This window comes from Neodiprion pinetum, chromosome 4 (genome assembly GCF_021155775.2).
Source record: "Neodiprion pinetum isolate iyNeoPine1 chromosome 4, iyNeoPine1.2, whole genome shotgun sequence".
Taxonomy (NCBI): Eukaryota; Metazoa; Arthropoda; class Insecta; order Hymenoptera; family Diprionidae; genus Neodiprion; species Neodiprion pinetum.
In genome coordinates, this window is record NC_060235.2 from 1,914,358 (window position 1) to 1,931,938 (window position 17,581).

Here is a 17,581-nt window from a genome sequence, read left to right on the forward strand (position 1 = left end):
TCGAAACAGAAATAATAAAAAATCGAACAAGACAAACGTTCAACTGATCTTTCCCTTCCTATTTCGTTATGCACTGTTTTTCCATCTCATCACCGCACGGATAAACAAATAATGTACGTATAATATTCCATAATTAGTTCACGTATCATCATCATCATCATCATCACCACTCATTATTATATAATAATCATTAATATGTGTATAATATAGTTTACATATGCGCATTACATATTATACTATATGTAGAACGCTATACATAGACTTTGCAGAACTGACAAGGGAGGGGGGGGGGGAGTGGAAATTGTGCCCCTTTGGATAAAACGATGGTGTATCTCTACAACGACCAATTACCGATGCAATTTTCACGATTACTTTTTTTTTTATTTTATTTTATTTTTTTTTTTTTATTCCAGTAAGATCTTTTACTATCTATAATACACGCAATGATTATACACAAGAGTAATCCAACATCGTCAATCGCAATATGCGACATATAAGTTATAATCATCAATATGGAATCATGAATGATGCAAGTTCCAAAAGACACGGGAATAATGACGATTCTTGTTGTTTTTATGTTTTTTTTTTTTGTTTCTTTCTTTCTTTCTTTTTTTTTCTTTTTTAAACTTTTTTCTTACTTTTTTTAAATGAAAATCTACTATGTACATGTATTATATATATATATGTGTATTCATGTATGTGAGTATGTGTACAATGATTAGTGCATAATTTGATTACAAGGATGACGATGGAGGGGAGGGGGCTGGGTTCGTGAATTTATTGAAGAGTTCATTCTTCGCTAGGATGGATAAAATTGATTGTGTTTTTGCTTGATTATTGGTGCTTTTCTATAGATTAACTTTTCCCTTCTTTTCCTTTTTTCGTGATATTCAATGCATGCTGGGTGGATGAAAAGGGGAGCGGGCGTCTCAACAACGACACGTGTTAACTATTAGTTAACGATTTTCAAAAACGCTGTACGTTTTCCCTATCGTTTAGTACAATCTTTTTTTTTTTTTTTTCAAATTATTACCTCTTTTCTTCACCGCACTTCTTCCTTCACTCTTTCTGCAAGAACTACAGAGGGGGGTTGATTGAGGGCCTTAATAATCTACTATGTACAACGATCATTGATTTCTTTTTACTGTACGCACGTTTACTATATATATATAATATATATGTATGTAATCATCTCTTAATATAATTATCAATATTATTACGAGTCTATTCTATTTTCTCTCTTTTCCCGGATATATTATATTCGATATTACTACCTATAATACAATATTACACGAAAATTTCTCACTTGTTTTTCAAAAAATATCTTCATTGATCTCGCGTCGATTCTTCGGAAGTTTTCCTTTTTTTTTTTAAACCCTCTCTTTTCTTCGTCAATTTTTCACAGAATACATCGCGTTACATACCATATGTTTCAAATGTATTAAAAATTTCGTACACACGCCAAGTGAATTTTTCATAGAAATACCTGCTTCTTGACGTAAATAATCGCGTTGAATATTTTCGTTAAATTTCCTTCCTATTTCTGTTTCGTCGCCCTGATTTCTTTCATCTTTTTTCGCTGGTAATTAATTTCTAAATCGACACAGGACACGAAACTCGTAAACGTGGCATAAAAGTTACGACAATTGCAAAGTTGTAAGTTTGTCAGAATCTCGTGACAAACTCTCAAGTGACTTCAACTCTCCACATCTACTTCCACCGCTCCCATTAATCGTCAACAAGGTATACAATCATCTTTTCTCTTTCCTCTTTTTCGGCAATCAAAATTTTACTTAGAAACTTTGTTATTTATCACACTCTCGTAACTTTCACCGTTACCTTTTTCTTTTTTCTTCTTTCCTTTTTCTCTCTTTACCTTTACCATCTTGTCTCTAAACTTACCAGTATTTTCTATTCATCGATTATACCTTTTACCCCTAAACTTTACTCCGAATTTGTCCTACTCCGCACACTCTTATATATATACATATAAATTGTATACCGTGTGTAATTTTTTTATCTTACTTCTGTTTCGCTTTCTTGTAATTCGCGTTTCGATTATATGTTGACGCGAAAATATACAAACACTTCAGTCACGTGTATAACGTCTATTATCATCATCACTTTATTATCATTATCATTATCATTATCATTATCTTTATCATTACATACATAACGAATGTATAGATTTCTCAAAACCTGCCCCGCGCACGTCTGAGCTTTTTCTCCCTTTCTGCTGTTCATCGATCTTTCGACTTTTTCCCCATACACACGCACACACGCACACGCAAGTCATAAACATACGGGATGATACTTTTCAATTACGATTACAACTACCATTATCATAATAATCATTATTCATTTATTTTACCATTATCATTATTATAATCAACATCATCATTGCCGTCGTTATTTTTACAAACATTATCATCAATATTAAACACTATATTACTCAACTATGTAGTTAATATATATAATCGACTGTATGCTTGCACAGTTGCGATTTGTTGTTGTTGTTGTTGTTGTTGTTAGCGTTGTTGTTATTATTGTTTACAATCCGACGACAATAATAATACGAATAATAATAATAATAATAGTAACGATAGTATCGATTACTTCCTCTAAAGTTAATAATTAATTAATTAATATTGTAGCATATTTATAATATATATATATACATATATGTATATATATATATATTTATATTCATTTGTATTTATTTATTTATATGTATAGAGTAAGATGATATCGATGAATGATGTGGAGGCTGTACAAATATGCGCGTTTTCCATGATTATCACATGTAATAGATTATTTTTATTTCATATCATTTTCATTCATATTTGTTCAATCGTTTAAATTCACTTTCTCTGTAACACTTGATGAGTTTCAAAAGTGCGCCGATTCGCCACCACACAACAACGACGACTGTAGGACGAACGTGAGTTTTCCCGTAGAAGAACTTTCGTCGAACAAGATCAAGTATATATACATATAGGTATATATGTATGCATATATATATATATATGTATGTAGTCCGTTACAGATATTTTTATTTCTTTAAATATTGTTGCTATATTCAATCAATAATCCTTTCATTTGCATAGTTTTTATTTTTTTTTTTTTTTTTATTTTTCATACTTCACACACTTGATACATCAAAAGCACAGTGCGAATCATCACGTTGAGTGTCCTTTTATCATTTGACGCACTTACATGAACGTCGTCTGTACTTAATTTTACACGTCTTGAATAATGACGTACGACAAAAAATTCGGCACTGTAGATTATTTTTTATTTTTTCCATTTATTATATTCATACTCTTCTTCATCATTTACTCGTCACTTCCGGTTTAAACGAAACATGTTATATTATGTTCCTCGGATTATTTTCTCCCATCGTAACCAAAACAGAATTCGTATTCTCACCCTAGGTATGTACGTGACAATACATAAATAAGGGAAAAAAAAAATTACAAGAAGAGTGAGAGAGAGAAAGAGGGGGAAGAAAAAAAATGTATAGAGATGTCAAATGATCAATTCTGTATATACGTATACATATATAATGTACACGCATATGCGTATATAGAGGTACGCGCGGAAAAATTACGTATAGTTATATATATATATATATGTGTATATATATGCGAACAGTATATATACGAATATATTAATATATCTATTGAATATACCGCGTATGCGTGCGAAAACGTCATTTCATCTTATTCTCGTTTTTTTTTTCTTTTTCTTTCCTCTACGATAAGAATAATAGTAATGGTAATAATGGTAATGATAATAATAATAATAATAATAATAATAATAATGACGATATTATTAAAAAATAATAATAACAACAACAACAACAGTAACAATAATAATGTATTATTATCATCGATTTTAAATAATATAAATTATTTGGTTAGTCACGCGCTATACGGATAGCGTCCTGGTGGCACTTTCACAGCGATTTTTCATTTTTTATTCCTTGTTTGTTTACTACATAACGTATGTATAGTATATAATATAATTACATAGAATCGGCGGGTGAGCTTTCCCTCTCTCTCTCTCTCTCTCTCTTTCTCTATCCCTCCCTATCTCTCTCTGTGTTTCCATCAATTTTCCCCATTCTCTCTATCCCTCGTTCGTAAATGAAAAAGAGATACTTTCCGAGTACTACCGGTATTGCTAGTAGCGGTATCATGTCGTAATGCGAATCATTAGCAAGGTATAGCATGTCGTCGCCGTCGAACCCGTGACGACGGAAGATAAAAACGAAGTAATAATCAATCGATCAGATGGTTCGCGTGACTTTTAGAGAACGGGGTGTACATGTATCGACAGGAGAAAAAAAAAGGGAAAAGATAAAAAAAAAAAAAAAGAAAGATAAAAAAAAACGATGAACGAATACGAAAACCTAAATGATATATGCACGAGAGGTTTTGTCGCTTCGTTATTACAAGATTTTAGACAATATCCGTAAATTACGCCTCGAGCGACAACGCTTTACTACTGCACGTACCGTTGACAATCGTTGGCCTTGGCGACGGTGACGGTGATTTTTTCGAAAGATTCAACGGCTGTTGACTATCGGCGATGTCCACCTGTAGTTCCATCATGTTGCTCGAACAGTCAGATAACACCAGGGTTGCCGCAGCGGCAGCCGCGTTGGAAGCGGACGTCGTCGAGCTCGGCCTTGGACTCGTACTCGTGCAAGAGTTGTTGACGTTGTTGTTCGCGCATACGTTGCTGGCAGCGTTGTAAACCGAACCGCTACGCTGCGGCGAGCAAGATCCCGCGGAATTACTACCGTTTCCACTTCCCGAACCGTTACCGGCTATGTGTACAACGCTGTTGTTGCAGTACTCTCCCTGTTGCTGCTGCTGATGGTGCTGCTGCTGCTGCTGCATGTGCTGCTGGATTTGGTGACTGTGGTGGTGAGGGTGAAGGTGAGGATGAGAAGGGTGGTGATGGTGATGGTGATGGTGGCGGTGCCGCGCCCCGGTCGTCGTCGTTATGACGGAAGTGGTCGCCGGCCATCGTCCGGTGGCGGAATACGAAGTCGCGCACTGTAGAAGCCCGCCGGAGGATGACCTCGAGCTTGCGGTGGTGGTCGAGGCGCACTGTTCGGCCGGGGATGGGGAAGGTATCGGAGAACCCGGACTGACGTCGCCGCGCATTATGTAATTGTGTATGATGTCGGTGCGCTTGAGCTGTTCGGCGGTCATCCTGGGTCCCTCCATCAGGCTCTTGGCCAGCGTGGAATGGGTGCTGCTCAGTAGGCTGGCCTTCGGCGGGCACTGCGATATCGCGGAAGACGACGACGACGACGACGACGTGTAGGTGGAGTGGTGGTGCGTCGTCGTCGTCGCGGCCGGGGACGAGGTCAGGTGAAGGTGGAGCTGGGACTGCTGGGCCGTCGCTACGGCCGGCTCGGCCTCCGCGCTGTCCTTCTGTCTCAGGGCCCGGAATTTCTTGTGCGGTTTGTAGGCCTCGTCGATCAGGGCGTTCGTGTCGCGCAACGGAGGCGCCTGAAGGGCCCTCTTGAGCACGGGCATGTCCTCGAACTCCTTTTCCTCGGACCTCGGACTCGAGCAGACCGAGGTTGGAGCGCTGCTCGCCGTGCTCGTGCTTACCGGTTTGTCGGCCTTCTCGGTCCCCGACTCGATGCCGCTGTCGCTCGGCGAGTCGAGCTTCCTGAATCGCGGACACTGCGGCGGTTGGGACGTCTTCGTCAACGATCCGCGGTGCAGCTCGTCGTCCCCTGAGCTCGTAGATCCCGAGTTCGCCCTTCTTCTGTGAGGGCAGAGACCTCCGGCAAGCGTTGCCGCGAGTAGCGGAGCGCTCGAGGCGTGAAGACCGCTCGATGCGACGGAGGAGTGATGGTACTCTGTCAACGAGGCGACCTCGCCGCTGCACGTACTCTCCGTGCTGGATACGCTGCTCAGCGGACTCTTGACCTCGTCGAGTGTCACGTCGGAGCCCGATCCCCAGGAGGCGGTCGGCTCCTCGTCCATCGGCCAGTGCTGTTGCTGTTGCTGTTGTTGTTGCTGCTGCTGCTGTTGCTGGGCCTGGAGCTGCTGTTGCTGTTCGGTCATTTTGAACGCCAGAAGCTTTTCGGAGTGTAGGGTGTTCAGCGTACGAAGATCGGGTATCTTCTTCAACAGTTCCCTCAGGATGTCGGGATGCTGGGGATGGTTCTGGGCGAGTGCGGCCTGCAGCGCGCTGCGCAATTTGTTGTGCATACGCTCGATAAGGTCGGTGTTTCTCAGGCCGGGCCTGTCGGCGGCAATGACGACGACCGAGCAGAAAAGTCCCAGCTCGGCGTCGGTCAACCGCAGGGCGTTCACGCGCTCGGCAAAATCGAACATCGAGTCCATCAGGAATCGCGCGTTACTGCTGTTGTGTATCGACTCGCGTTTCAGCACCTGACCGTTTAGGCATATCATGCTGTTCGTTTGGGCGTCGAACATGCAGGCGAGCCGCACGAGCAGCACTTCGAACACCCCGGCCTTCAGCAACGTTACCTGATCGTCCTGAGCCAAAAGGCTGAACCCTGGTATACGCTTTGCGAACTCTACCACGCCTCGGATAACCGGCGAGAACCTCTTCGAGAAATCTTGCAGCAACTCCTGCTGACCCGTCAACGGCTGAGGATTCGGGTTCAACGGGCATGCCTGAAACAGGCGAATAAAACAAACGCTATTTCACTGTATCCTTCGGACATGTACGTACGTCTGATGCGGGGGGAAAAAAAGTTTCAGAGTTTTACTTGGGGAAATCTTGCCCCCGCTCTGTACCTCACACGCATCTCCATTTTCCCTGTTCTGGCCTTGATTGATCGGTGGCCTTTTACTCGAGAAGGAATGAATCGCGATGTATTAATACATGTATGCGCACGATCTTCGAACCGATTATTCAACTACCGCAATCGTTACTATCGTCATTTTCAGCGCGTCTTTAAACCGTCCAAGTCTGAAATACACTACCCAATGCAGTTACGGAGCCTGTAACGATTTATACTTTTGAACAACTTGTGAAAATAAAACACGTTCGTTTTAATAAAATACGAGATCAGATCGTACAGGTGTAAAATCTCGATGCCAAGTTGCATAGCCCGAGGGTAGATGATACGAACTTTTTTTTAGGAAAATATAATCAATCCGCTTCATTTCGCAATTTTCAAAATGCGGGTAATCGATTCCGAGGTTTTTCCGATCGCGGAATCGAATCGACATCGAAAATCAGGCGTACGAGCAATAGTGTAACAATAATAATAATAATAATAATAACGAAAAGTAAGCGGAATCACAACGATTCACGATTCTAAGATCCCCGTAGGAGGTTCTACTTGTTTCGCAATTGTTACACACGCGTACAAATGCAATCTTGACAAACACCGATTGATCGCCACACGAGCGTCGATGCAAGCAGCAGGGCGTGTACATCCGAGCACCGTAGTTATGCACAAGGTACGTCCAATGTACGGAACAAAACTGGACGACCTCCGTATAACGGCCACTTTGACTTTGAATCGGATATCTTGACAAGACACGTTCTCTCTTCCTCCTATTCTCGCATTCGTCTCGAGGACGTGCAACCATATCAGCGTTCCGTACGTCGCAACGTCGACGAAGCAAGGGAATAGACTGTGAACACGCAGCTTCCTCATTCGCACGATCTGACCCAACGCGCGGGGGCGAGCATCGTCGAAGGTCGTCACGGTTGTACGAATTACAACAGACACACGCGCGGAAGCCGACATTTGCGAAATTTAATACCGCAAGGCAAATATCGAAAAAGCGTACTAACCAGGGTCGGCGGACAGGCGGTGTAGTTCGGTGTCTCCCTCGCCCTCGCCAAAACGGGGGCGACCTTTTCCCTGGTGAAGTCGCAGGTGTCGAGGTGGGCCCTGACGACAGTCGCGAGTAGCCGTTGGTCGTCCTCGAGTTCGGCGGCGACGGCCTTCTCCTGGGAACGACTGTGCGAGCTCTGCTGCATGGCGGCGAGTATCCTGGCCTTTTCGCGCTTAGGTACTCGCCCGAATCGAACCGCTGTAATCATATAAATTTGCGAATCGCAAAGGTTAGCCAATGCTCGTTTCAGGCATAGATCTGTACGACTCTACGTGTATTGAATTCGAAATGGCAGAAAATGAGGGGGGAGGATTTTACTCTCGTCTCTGCAACACGACTCGACGTATCGAAAGGGCAAAACGCGGCGAACGATTTGCGACCGAATTGTACGGATCGCGGAAGGGAAAGCAGTCGCAACCGAACCTGGGCACACTTTCTCAACGCGGTGCGATGATGAAAGTGCGCGGCTCGGCTCAGCTCGAGACTCGGCTCTTACATTGCATGTCTTTAACTATACACACCGTCCTCGTCTCGCGAGATGTACTATACTCGTATATATATACATAGTATACACCATATTCCCGACGATAGAAAGTGGTGCAACACGTACGCTGACACAAACATTTCTACTCGAGTTCCAAATTATTTATCTCCTTCCTTCCTCGTTGCGGGTGAAATGAAATGAAACTAAAGAAAGAAAGAAAGAAAGAAAGAAAGAAAGGAAAAACAGTAACGGGACTTTTTTCAACAATCAACCTACGTGCATTGTGATAATTTACAACCCCGTTGAGGATACCCTTCAGTATCGGTAGCTCGTCTCCCATGACGAGTTAAGATTTGCTTGTTTTTTTTTTTTTCTCTTGTTTTTCACAACTCTAGTTTTTACATCACTCAAATGTCGAAACAAAACCAACAAACTTGTACAGTGGCAAAATTTCCTTCGCACTTTTTTCTTGTTTTACGTACACACGTGTATATTCAAATATCCATCGATGCTATTACTTGCGAGTTATATCGTAACGACTGATTATAGTTAACCTCCCTTTGTTTTTTGACTGCGCTTTTATATACGTATGTACGGTATACACGCGTGTGATGTTTAGTCGGAAACTCGACACTTTATTGTATTCATCATGGTATCACGAAACTGCACTTTGTTAACCGTTGAACAAACCAAACGATTCGTCATTTCGTTACAACGATTTTCATCAATTTTTAATCAGACAATTATTGCCAACGATAGATTTTACACGACACGTGAGGTGGTTTCAAACAAGTTGAAATTGGATATAAACTGAACATGAAAAAAAAAAGAAAGAAAAAGGAAATTGAAAAACAACGAGAAACAAAAATCGGCTGAACTTTTCAACGATAACAACACACATGTACGTAGATCAAACTTTGAACATCGCTTTGAAAAGCCACTCCGAACACAAACGTTATTAGCCGCCCGCAAGGATTAAAACAGCAGCCCTCTTCTTTCAACAATTCATCCACACGTGGCCCGGGTACGTTTAATCCACATGTAAAAACTTCACTCGTCGCGCGTATTCTTCGACGCGATATGCGAGAGTCGTCGTCGTCGAAGGTGTGACAATCAACGTTCGTTATCAACGCGTACTCTCGTTAGAAGACGACGTGCACGTGCAGACGGCAGACAGCATCATCGCCGACTGTGTGACTCTCGTCGAGCCACGTTCAACAGCCCCCCACTTGTTCATCCGTGAAGGACCCCCACCACCTAGCCACCCGATCGTGGCCTTTGCTAAGCCTTCGGCCTTGAACTTCGTTTCAGACACAGCCGTGCGCGGCGTTTCGACCCACGTTCGTACCCACCCACCCATCCATCCACCTCTACGTCCATCTTCGCCAATTCCACCCCCCCGCGATACCGAGGCGCAGACTCCCGACCCTCCTGACCTTCCTGACCTTCCGACATCCCACGCGAATTGCAAATTCCCCTGTATTTACTGGCGTTACGGGAACGAATTTTAAATACGATTAAACGAACAAGGTTCGTAAGGATAAACCCTCGCTACGACCTCTCGATCTTCTTCCCGATGTTAGACATTAAAATACAATTTGATTATTGGTCATCAATTTCGTAAATAAATTCATCGAATTATTATCATTGTTGTTGTAAGTTTTTGTTATTGTTATTAATTTTATTTTACTAATTGTTAATAATAATAATAATAACAATAATAATACCATTACTGATAATATCCAAAGAGGGGGGGGGGGGGGGGGGGGTCGACTCGTCGTAGGATGACAGTGTCGTCCGGAATCGCGGAAGGTGAGTTCGCGATACGGCCGTCGACGTGAAACGAGCGCCACGGTACGGCGAGAGAGCGTCGCGACGCTATCGTGGAGGTGAATGATGGTGGTGGTGGTGGCGGTGGAGGAGTTGAGGAGAGGAGAGAGTCTCTTCGGTGGGGATGACTATCGGTGAGTTTGAGTCGCGCGTCGATGCGCCATGGTGGGGGATTCGGGGTAAAATACGGGGTAAAGGGAGGGGGGCGGCTGTAACCGCTAAGCGACGCCGTGTTTCGTAGCGGTACTCTCTTTCTGTACCGTCCGATGAAACCGGGGGGGGGGGGGGGGGGGGGGGGGGAGCTTGACGTAGTTGCAGCCGAGCAGAGCGTTAACCCCGACTGACGTCGGCTACACGTAGGGATACACCACCTATATCCTTGTATATACCCGCAGGTATAACGCGACTATGCATTTTCCTATGCAGACGCGTGTGTTTGAATGCAAAATCGACTGACTGCGTATGCACGATAACGTGGTATAAGTTGAACTGATTGCAGAAAAGTGTATGGAAGAGCGAGAGAGAGAGAGAGAGAGAGAGAGAAAAATGAAATTTGCAAGAAACAATCGCGCAACGCGGAGAAAACTGTGACGGCGAGATCCGATGGAGAAACAAACTATCTTTGATTGCAGCCGCCGCGGCACTTTCCCCTGTATTGCAACATTTCTTTTTCCCTCTATTTCTCTCTCTTTTTTTTTTTTTCTTTGTTTCTTTCTTTCTTTCTTTTCCTGGGGCACGAATAGTCTTTCTCTGTTCTATGTATCAATTCTATACCTATCTCTCGATTCATTGCCTATTATATATAGGCATGCTTATCACGTAACCTGTCTATTGTTATACACAAGGAGAGAAATTTTTCGACACAATGTAGGAAAAGTCGTTGGTCTTGTACGGATCGTCTCGGGGGAGCGAGAGGAAAAATAGAGGCGTTGGTTGCGTGGTCCGTTCGTTTCGCAACAGTTTCGAACCACCCGAAACTCCCGCGGGGTTTCCCTCCCTCCCGCCCTCCCTCTCTCTCTCTCTCTCTCTCTCTCTCTTTACCTATCCTATATCTATCTCGTCGTCGTCCGTTTTGTTGCTACATAGAAGTGTGCACGCTGATGCCTGTATTTCAACCCCCTCCAAACGGTACTATTTTCAGTATGATCCACTTTCGAATTGAGCCGCGAGTCGCCCGAGCCGAGCGCGCACACAACACGGGTTCGCAGACCTTAGTTGACCTCGACTTAGATTGCCGCAGCGTGAGGAGAGTAAAGAGAACGAATAGAGGGGAAAGAATATAAATAAATAAATAAATTTCAAATAAAAAATAAATAAATAAATAATCAGGGCGAGGAATGATATTTGGGAAAAAAAAAGAGAAACGACAAAAAGTATAATACGTGTGTAGCGTTGGCCAAGTCGCCGAATCGCCTTGAATTCGTTATCCCGATTGGCAAACTCGCGCATTATGGATGTTACACACAGGTCGGTTGGCGGCGCGGGATACCGATTTCCCCACATATCGTCTCGCATCTCTTACGAAATTTCATTCATTACGTTATACATTATTTAAGCAATTTAATGTAAACGAGAATAAGGAATTTCACGTATCGTTCAATAAATACAATATTTCTTTCTTTCTTTCCTTCGTTCATTTGTAAACTTTGATAATTTACCGTGCGCAGACGACACGGCGATGCGGGTTCGCGCAATATTGTTTAAATTATATTAAATTGAAGCAAAGTGTCAGCTTACCATCTCGGCTCATTCCAACGGCGATGCACTTCTTCAGCCTGCAGTACTGGCAGCGATTTCTGTTGATGCGAAGTATGCTGCACTGTTGATTTTTCGTGCACGGCCTGTACTGTATTTTCTGTTGTATGCTGCGCCTGAAGAAACCCTGCGAAGAATCACCGTAAAAACCTTCGTCAGTTTGTCCGTCGCTATCGGAGGACGCTGAGGAGGATGACGAAGAAGACGAGGACGAGGAAAAAGTCGAAGAAGACTCGGAAGTACGGTGCCGATTCGTCCCTGATTTCGTCACCGACGATTTACTACCATTATTTATACTATTCTCGTCATTGTCATTCTCACGTTCGCACAAGCACTCCATTAAATAAACGACATTGTTATTATCTTGGTCGTTACAGCTAGGATAAACGATATCAGCTTTGCCGGTGTTATTGAAATTATCGCGAGCCTCGGAGACTCGCTCCATTATCGTTTATATACGTATACGATGTACGTGTATGTCGCGATTATTGAAACAAAGAACGTTGTCGCGATACGAATATCTTTCCCCCCTCACCTCGTGAACAATATAGAAGCAGAATGAGAAAAGGAACAGCGTCCTCTTCGTTGTTACAACCGACCTATACCAAGTGTTGTATCACAAACGCACAATGTTGATTTACAAAAATGTCATTCACAATGCTATTTATTCCCATCCAAGACGCGTCTCACATGTATACACGATACGTATAGTGTGACGTCGCGGACACGTCGCATACAATATACTCCGATATACGCTGCGTCGTGTTGCGATACGGTGCGTTTAAAATTCGCGCCCGTCCGTCTGTCTGTACCGAACCCTTCCTCTCTAAGATATCACAAGATACTTATTTACACATAATATAAGGATATTACAGGTATTATATAGTTATGTTGCGAGTAACGCGGCAAAGCGACCGTTTGTCACGAGGCTCGACTACGTACTGACTCGGCCTCTCTCTATAAAGTATATAGGCGAGAAGCTCCGGGCGCATAGAACCACTACACGTATAGGAGTCACTACGCGGCGCATTGGCCGAGAGTAACCGCCGGGGTGGGGAAGGCAAGTGGGGGCCCTCTGACCCAATTCCCGGACGTTGAACCGCGGTTCACAGCGCGAAAGTGAGAGTTCCCATGCCACGTCTCTCTCTCTCTCCCTCTCTGCCGCTATACGCGCCCTCGTTCTCCCGCACGCTTCTCGAAAGCTCTTCGACTCCCCTCCCCACCCCTCCCCTCGCCGTCCCTCGGTCGGTAGCGCAGCGATCAGTCTCTCTCGCGCTCGTTATTATACACCGTCGTTTCTGCTAACGGATTCCTCCGTTTTCCCCTCACCACCTCCCCGCCGCCTCCCACGAAAGAACGCAAATAGCCCTGTACACACGTTGCAGCCTCGAGAGGATCGCGATGCACGTAACCAGGTATAGTGTGGTAAAGGTATGCAAGGTACGCTTTACAGACATAGTAAGACGGAAAGTCGGTCGGACGGTTGAGAGCGACGAGAAAAAATAAAAAATTAAAGAAACGAAAAGAACAGAGCGTAGTCGTCGTCCTGATTTTACTACACGTTGTTACATGTACGAATGAAGGAACCAGAATTTTGGCCAAATTTCTCAGTGTTAGAGGCATAAGTGGTCGGTATAACATCGTGCTTGAATCCGAATCGCCTCCAGAGACGACGAAACGGACCACCGTCATGGCCGACAATGGCGGTGTGGAGTGCGTTTCGGTATCGGTCAACGACCTCTCGCGAGAGCTTACGTAAGAGATGAAATAGGTAGGTAGGTAGGTAGGTAGGTAGGTAGGCAGGTAGGCAGGCAGGCAGGTCTGCCACGGCGTATTCGCATGCGCATACCGTATACCGCGGCGCACTTGATACCGCGCACCGGCGGCGGGGGTAAAAGTAGGTATAACCTATACGAGCGACTACGCGCGGAGGGTGTGACGTCAGAGGGAACGACGCGAGCGACCTCGCCTACCTCAACGACGCTCGGCGAGAGCCCGCGTATCGTTGTCGCGCGGTAATGGTGATGGTGGCGACGATGGCGGTGGTGGTGGTGGTCGTATACCCGTCGGTCCCGTTGCCTCGTCGAAGAGAGCCGAGAACGTTCCATTACGGTGGGGATAGGGGGTGAGCAACCGGCAGGGCGCCAACCCCGGGATCGCCCGGGGGACCAACGGCGAGGGCATCGATCTCTCGCGTCGTCGTCGCGAGTCGCTGGTTCACGGGGTGAGGGAGGTGGGGGAATCGGAATATAGGGTATGGGGGCACCGACCGCGACTATTTTCAATAATATATTTTCTTGACACACTTAATTTCTCTCTTCGATATACGTATATACGTGTACAACAAGTACAAGTAGTGGCACTAGTCGTAGCGGCGTTGCGTTGTCTTTTACAATTCATTTTTCTCCCCCCTCCCGTTTGTCGTTGCCGTTACAATTGTAATCATCGTTATCATCGTCGCGCGTTACTTGTCCCTGTTTGTTCTTAAACTTCTACTCTTACTTGTTACTTATTCTTTACTCTGCCACGAACGGCATCGGAGTATCTACCGTAGGCGAAACGAAGAGATTTCTTTATTACCGCCGGCATTCGGGCGGAAGAGAGACCATCCCCGACACAACAAGTTTGCGTGCGTGCGTGGTTGAGAATCTGCGCGTAATTGGAGCGTATAAAACGAATAATCGTGAGAATGTTGTACAAGAAAATCGCGACCCCCAGCCGCACCGCGAGAGTATTTCGAGAACACCATAACCAGTAGCTCAACGGCTATCGCATCCGAATTCTTATTCTCCTCGTCGTCGTTACACGTCGCTCGATAACTCTCGCGGGGTGAATGACCCCAGCAGCTATGCCGAGGCGGCGGCGGCGGCGTTGCGAAGGAGGATGAGAAGAGGGGAGGAAGAGATCGAAAGAGAGAGAGGGAGGGAGGGAGTGAAGGAGGGAAACGGTGTAACGGTGACCAGAGTAAGGCACGCGTATGCCCTCGCAAGCTTACGGACGGTAGTCCCTGCATCGGCGTCAGCGTCGACGTCGGCATCAGTCAGTCGCTCTTGGGGGCATTAACCGGGCGCGAAGCGTGGAAGACTGCAGCGTGCACGTAACACGCGTTAAAGGAGTATGCGTGTTTCAAGCTGGAGGGGGGGGGGGGATGAAATGAAATAAAATCACGTCAGGATTCGCGCGTCGTTATTTTCATCTCGAGCGTGTGTGTTTGTGCAGGGATTTAGGCTATTTCGATATACCTCATACGCTGTTTTCGGAGATGATAATTACGCTAATGTCTGTCCGAACATCATCGCGTATCACGATGATGAATTTGTCCCGCGGTATACAAGAATTCTCATTGACAAGGGAGAGGATGAAAAGATAACTTTTACCCTTCGATGCCCGGTCGCAAATTTTACAAAACTTGATTTAATTCCGGTTTGATTAATTACATGCGAGTTTCACGTACAACGTACATCTATGGGTATAACAAAGTTTATACATTCTCATTGGATACTGTACAATTCAATTACGCGGGATAATCCCTTCCTCGTTTCTCTTATCATTGGAAATTTATACATTCATTCGTCTTCTCCTTCTTCTTTGATGGCAACAAAGAGGATCAAGTCAGTCGACTCGTAAGATCCTTGATTATTTTATACACCGCACAGTCAGAGGGCGGAAACTCATCTATTACCTAGGCATGTACATACGTACATACGTACATATATACACATATATATATATATATTTAATCGAGACGTGCGCTGCTGCACCTACCGCAATAATAAACCCAAGTGATGCGACGCGACCCGATTCCTAAACCAAAGTAGATACGTATACCCGCTATCCGTTCGCGGTGAGTATAGGTCGACGACCTATTACACCTCTGGCTCTGTAATGACGTGGTTTTACACACACACACACACACACCTACATTTATCTATGCAACTAGCGGTGGAAACGAAAATAGCATCCTATACACATTACACATGTATACGTTGCAGCATGAGAGCGACAGAGCGTTTGTGTGTGTACGCATATGTACGTGTCACACGACGCGTAGTGTGCGTAACGAAATTAGTTGGGACCAGCACGCATCTCGTCGACGATGCGGATGATCGTCGTCGGAATTCCGACGGTTGTTACGACATAACGTGAAAACCGTAACGCCGCGAGTAGCTCTGACGTAATCCCGATTTCGCACCCCGGACAAGGCACTCTTGGTACACGAGCTGGTTCGTTGACCCGAAGGGTGTGGAGGGTGGGGTTGACGCACCCATCCGTCCTCTTTTCCCTCTCGCTTGCCGTGCCTGTCCTCCTCAGTTCTGTTCCATTTCTCATCGCGAAAAACGCGCGGGGTATTCCAACGAGCGATCTGCGCGTGCTCGGGAAAATCAAGAGTAACAAAAAATAGTGAATACTTAAGATATTGTGCACGTATGCAACGTGTACGTAACGTAGAAAAAAAAAATATATATCATCATAAAGATTCGACGGCGCGGGTATAAAAAGAATGCTGATTTATTGTTGAGCAAGTAATTGCTTAAATCCATGAGGATAAAATCTTGTCGCGTATTTTTACGCTGTGCGAGAGATTGAAGAGATACGAGGGTTGTTGAAAGTGGAAGGGAGAAAATTAAAAAGAGAAAAAATAAAAAATAAATAACAACGCGAGAGGGGCGTAGCGTGTACGAGTCATCGGTGAAGACCCATTACATGCGTATGACGTTGTGGAAAGAGCGTGCAATGGTATTTCAGGATAAGCCAAGGCGACGCGGTGTTTTTCCCAAGCGCTGCAGGCGATGCCCTCTTATCCCCCTTTAAATCGCGCCGCCGCGTTCCAAGCAGGTGACATTGTATCCTCCGCGGTGTTACGGCGTTACAGTGTTTGCGTCTGCATGTAGAGTCGGTTGTAGGATCTACCTGCCGGCCGAGTAAGTTGGGCATGTATGTGTGTAGAGACCAACGCGCGTTCGTATCCTAGCTCGCTCGACCACCTTTTTTTCTGTTCTATTTTTCCTCTCTTCGGACAGCCAGTTGTTACTGACCTAGTCCACGTCGGCGTCCTTACGCAGTCACGATTCCCGCCTTTACCGTCCGGCCATCTCTTTCTCTCTTTCTTTCTTTCCCTTTCTCTTCATGGTCGCCCGTAGAGAGTATACGCGTTACCTCTCCCGTATACGTATCATCGTAGGTCATACGTGTACGCAATCAAGAGAAAAGGTGATGCGCGTAATGCTTTTAATTGTATTATCGAACGTGTATGTACGTACGATAAATACTTGTACGACAATCTTCTTTGCGGGATATTTTTTCCCGGCATATTTAACATACTTGTATTATATTGTACATACGTATACACAATACAGGTGAACGCAGTTAAACATCGTCGCGATCTCGAAACGTGACGATAAACTGTAACAAACGTTACGGAGATAAAAAAAAAAAAAAAAAAACCGCGCCATTGAAACAGAAAAAGTTTACGCGTTACTGAAATCATTTTGCATTGGTTAAGTTGAATTTTACCCGGTGTTGAATTTGTTTCAACTACATTGTACACAACGAAAACAACATCGGGCGATGAAAATGATCATTCTACAATACGCTTCAATGCGTACAGATCACGTTACCCATTGCATTCTGCATACACGAATTCAATCCAATACAAATA

At 44.7% G+C, this 17,581-nt stretch overlaps 1 protein-coding gene across 6 annotated transcripts in view; it reads right to left on the reverse strand.

Moving 5' to 3' along the window:
- Nucleotides 1–329: 329 nt before the first annotated feature.
- E75 (ecdysone-induced protein 75) overlaps nucleotides 330–17,581 on the reverse strand; it is a 145,974-nt gene continuing 128,722 nt past the window's right edge. For 5 of the 6 annotated variants that reach the window (XM_046623702.2, XM_046623699.2, XM_046623700.2 and 2 more), the window contains exons 3-5: nucleotides 11,905–12,049; nucleotides 7,810–8,051; nucleotides 330–6,674 (exon numbers count right to left, since the gene is read on the reverse strand). In XM_046623702.2, coding sequence (XP_046479658.1) covers nucleotides 4,482–6,674; nucleotides 7,810–8,051; nucleotides 11,905–12,049 — 2,580 coding nt within the window. In that variant the 3' untranslated portion in view covers nucleotides 330–4,481. Of the gene's footprint in view, nucleotides 6,675–7,809; nucleotides 8,052–8,613; nucleotides 9,546–11,904; nucleotides 12,050–17,581 lie in introns of those variants that run through there. The other variant, XM_046623703.2, reaches the window with a different exon arrangement.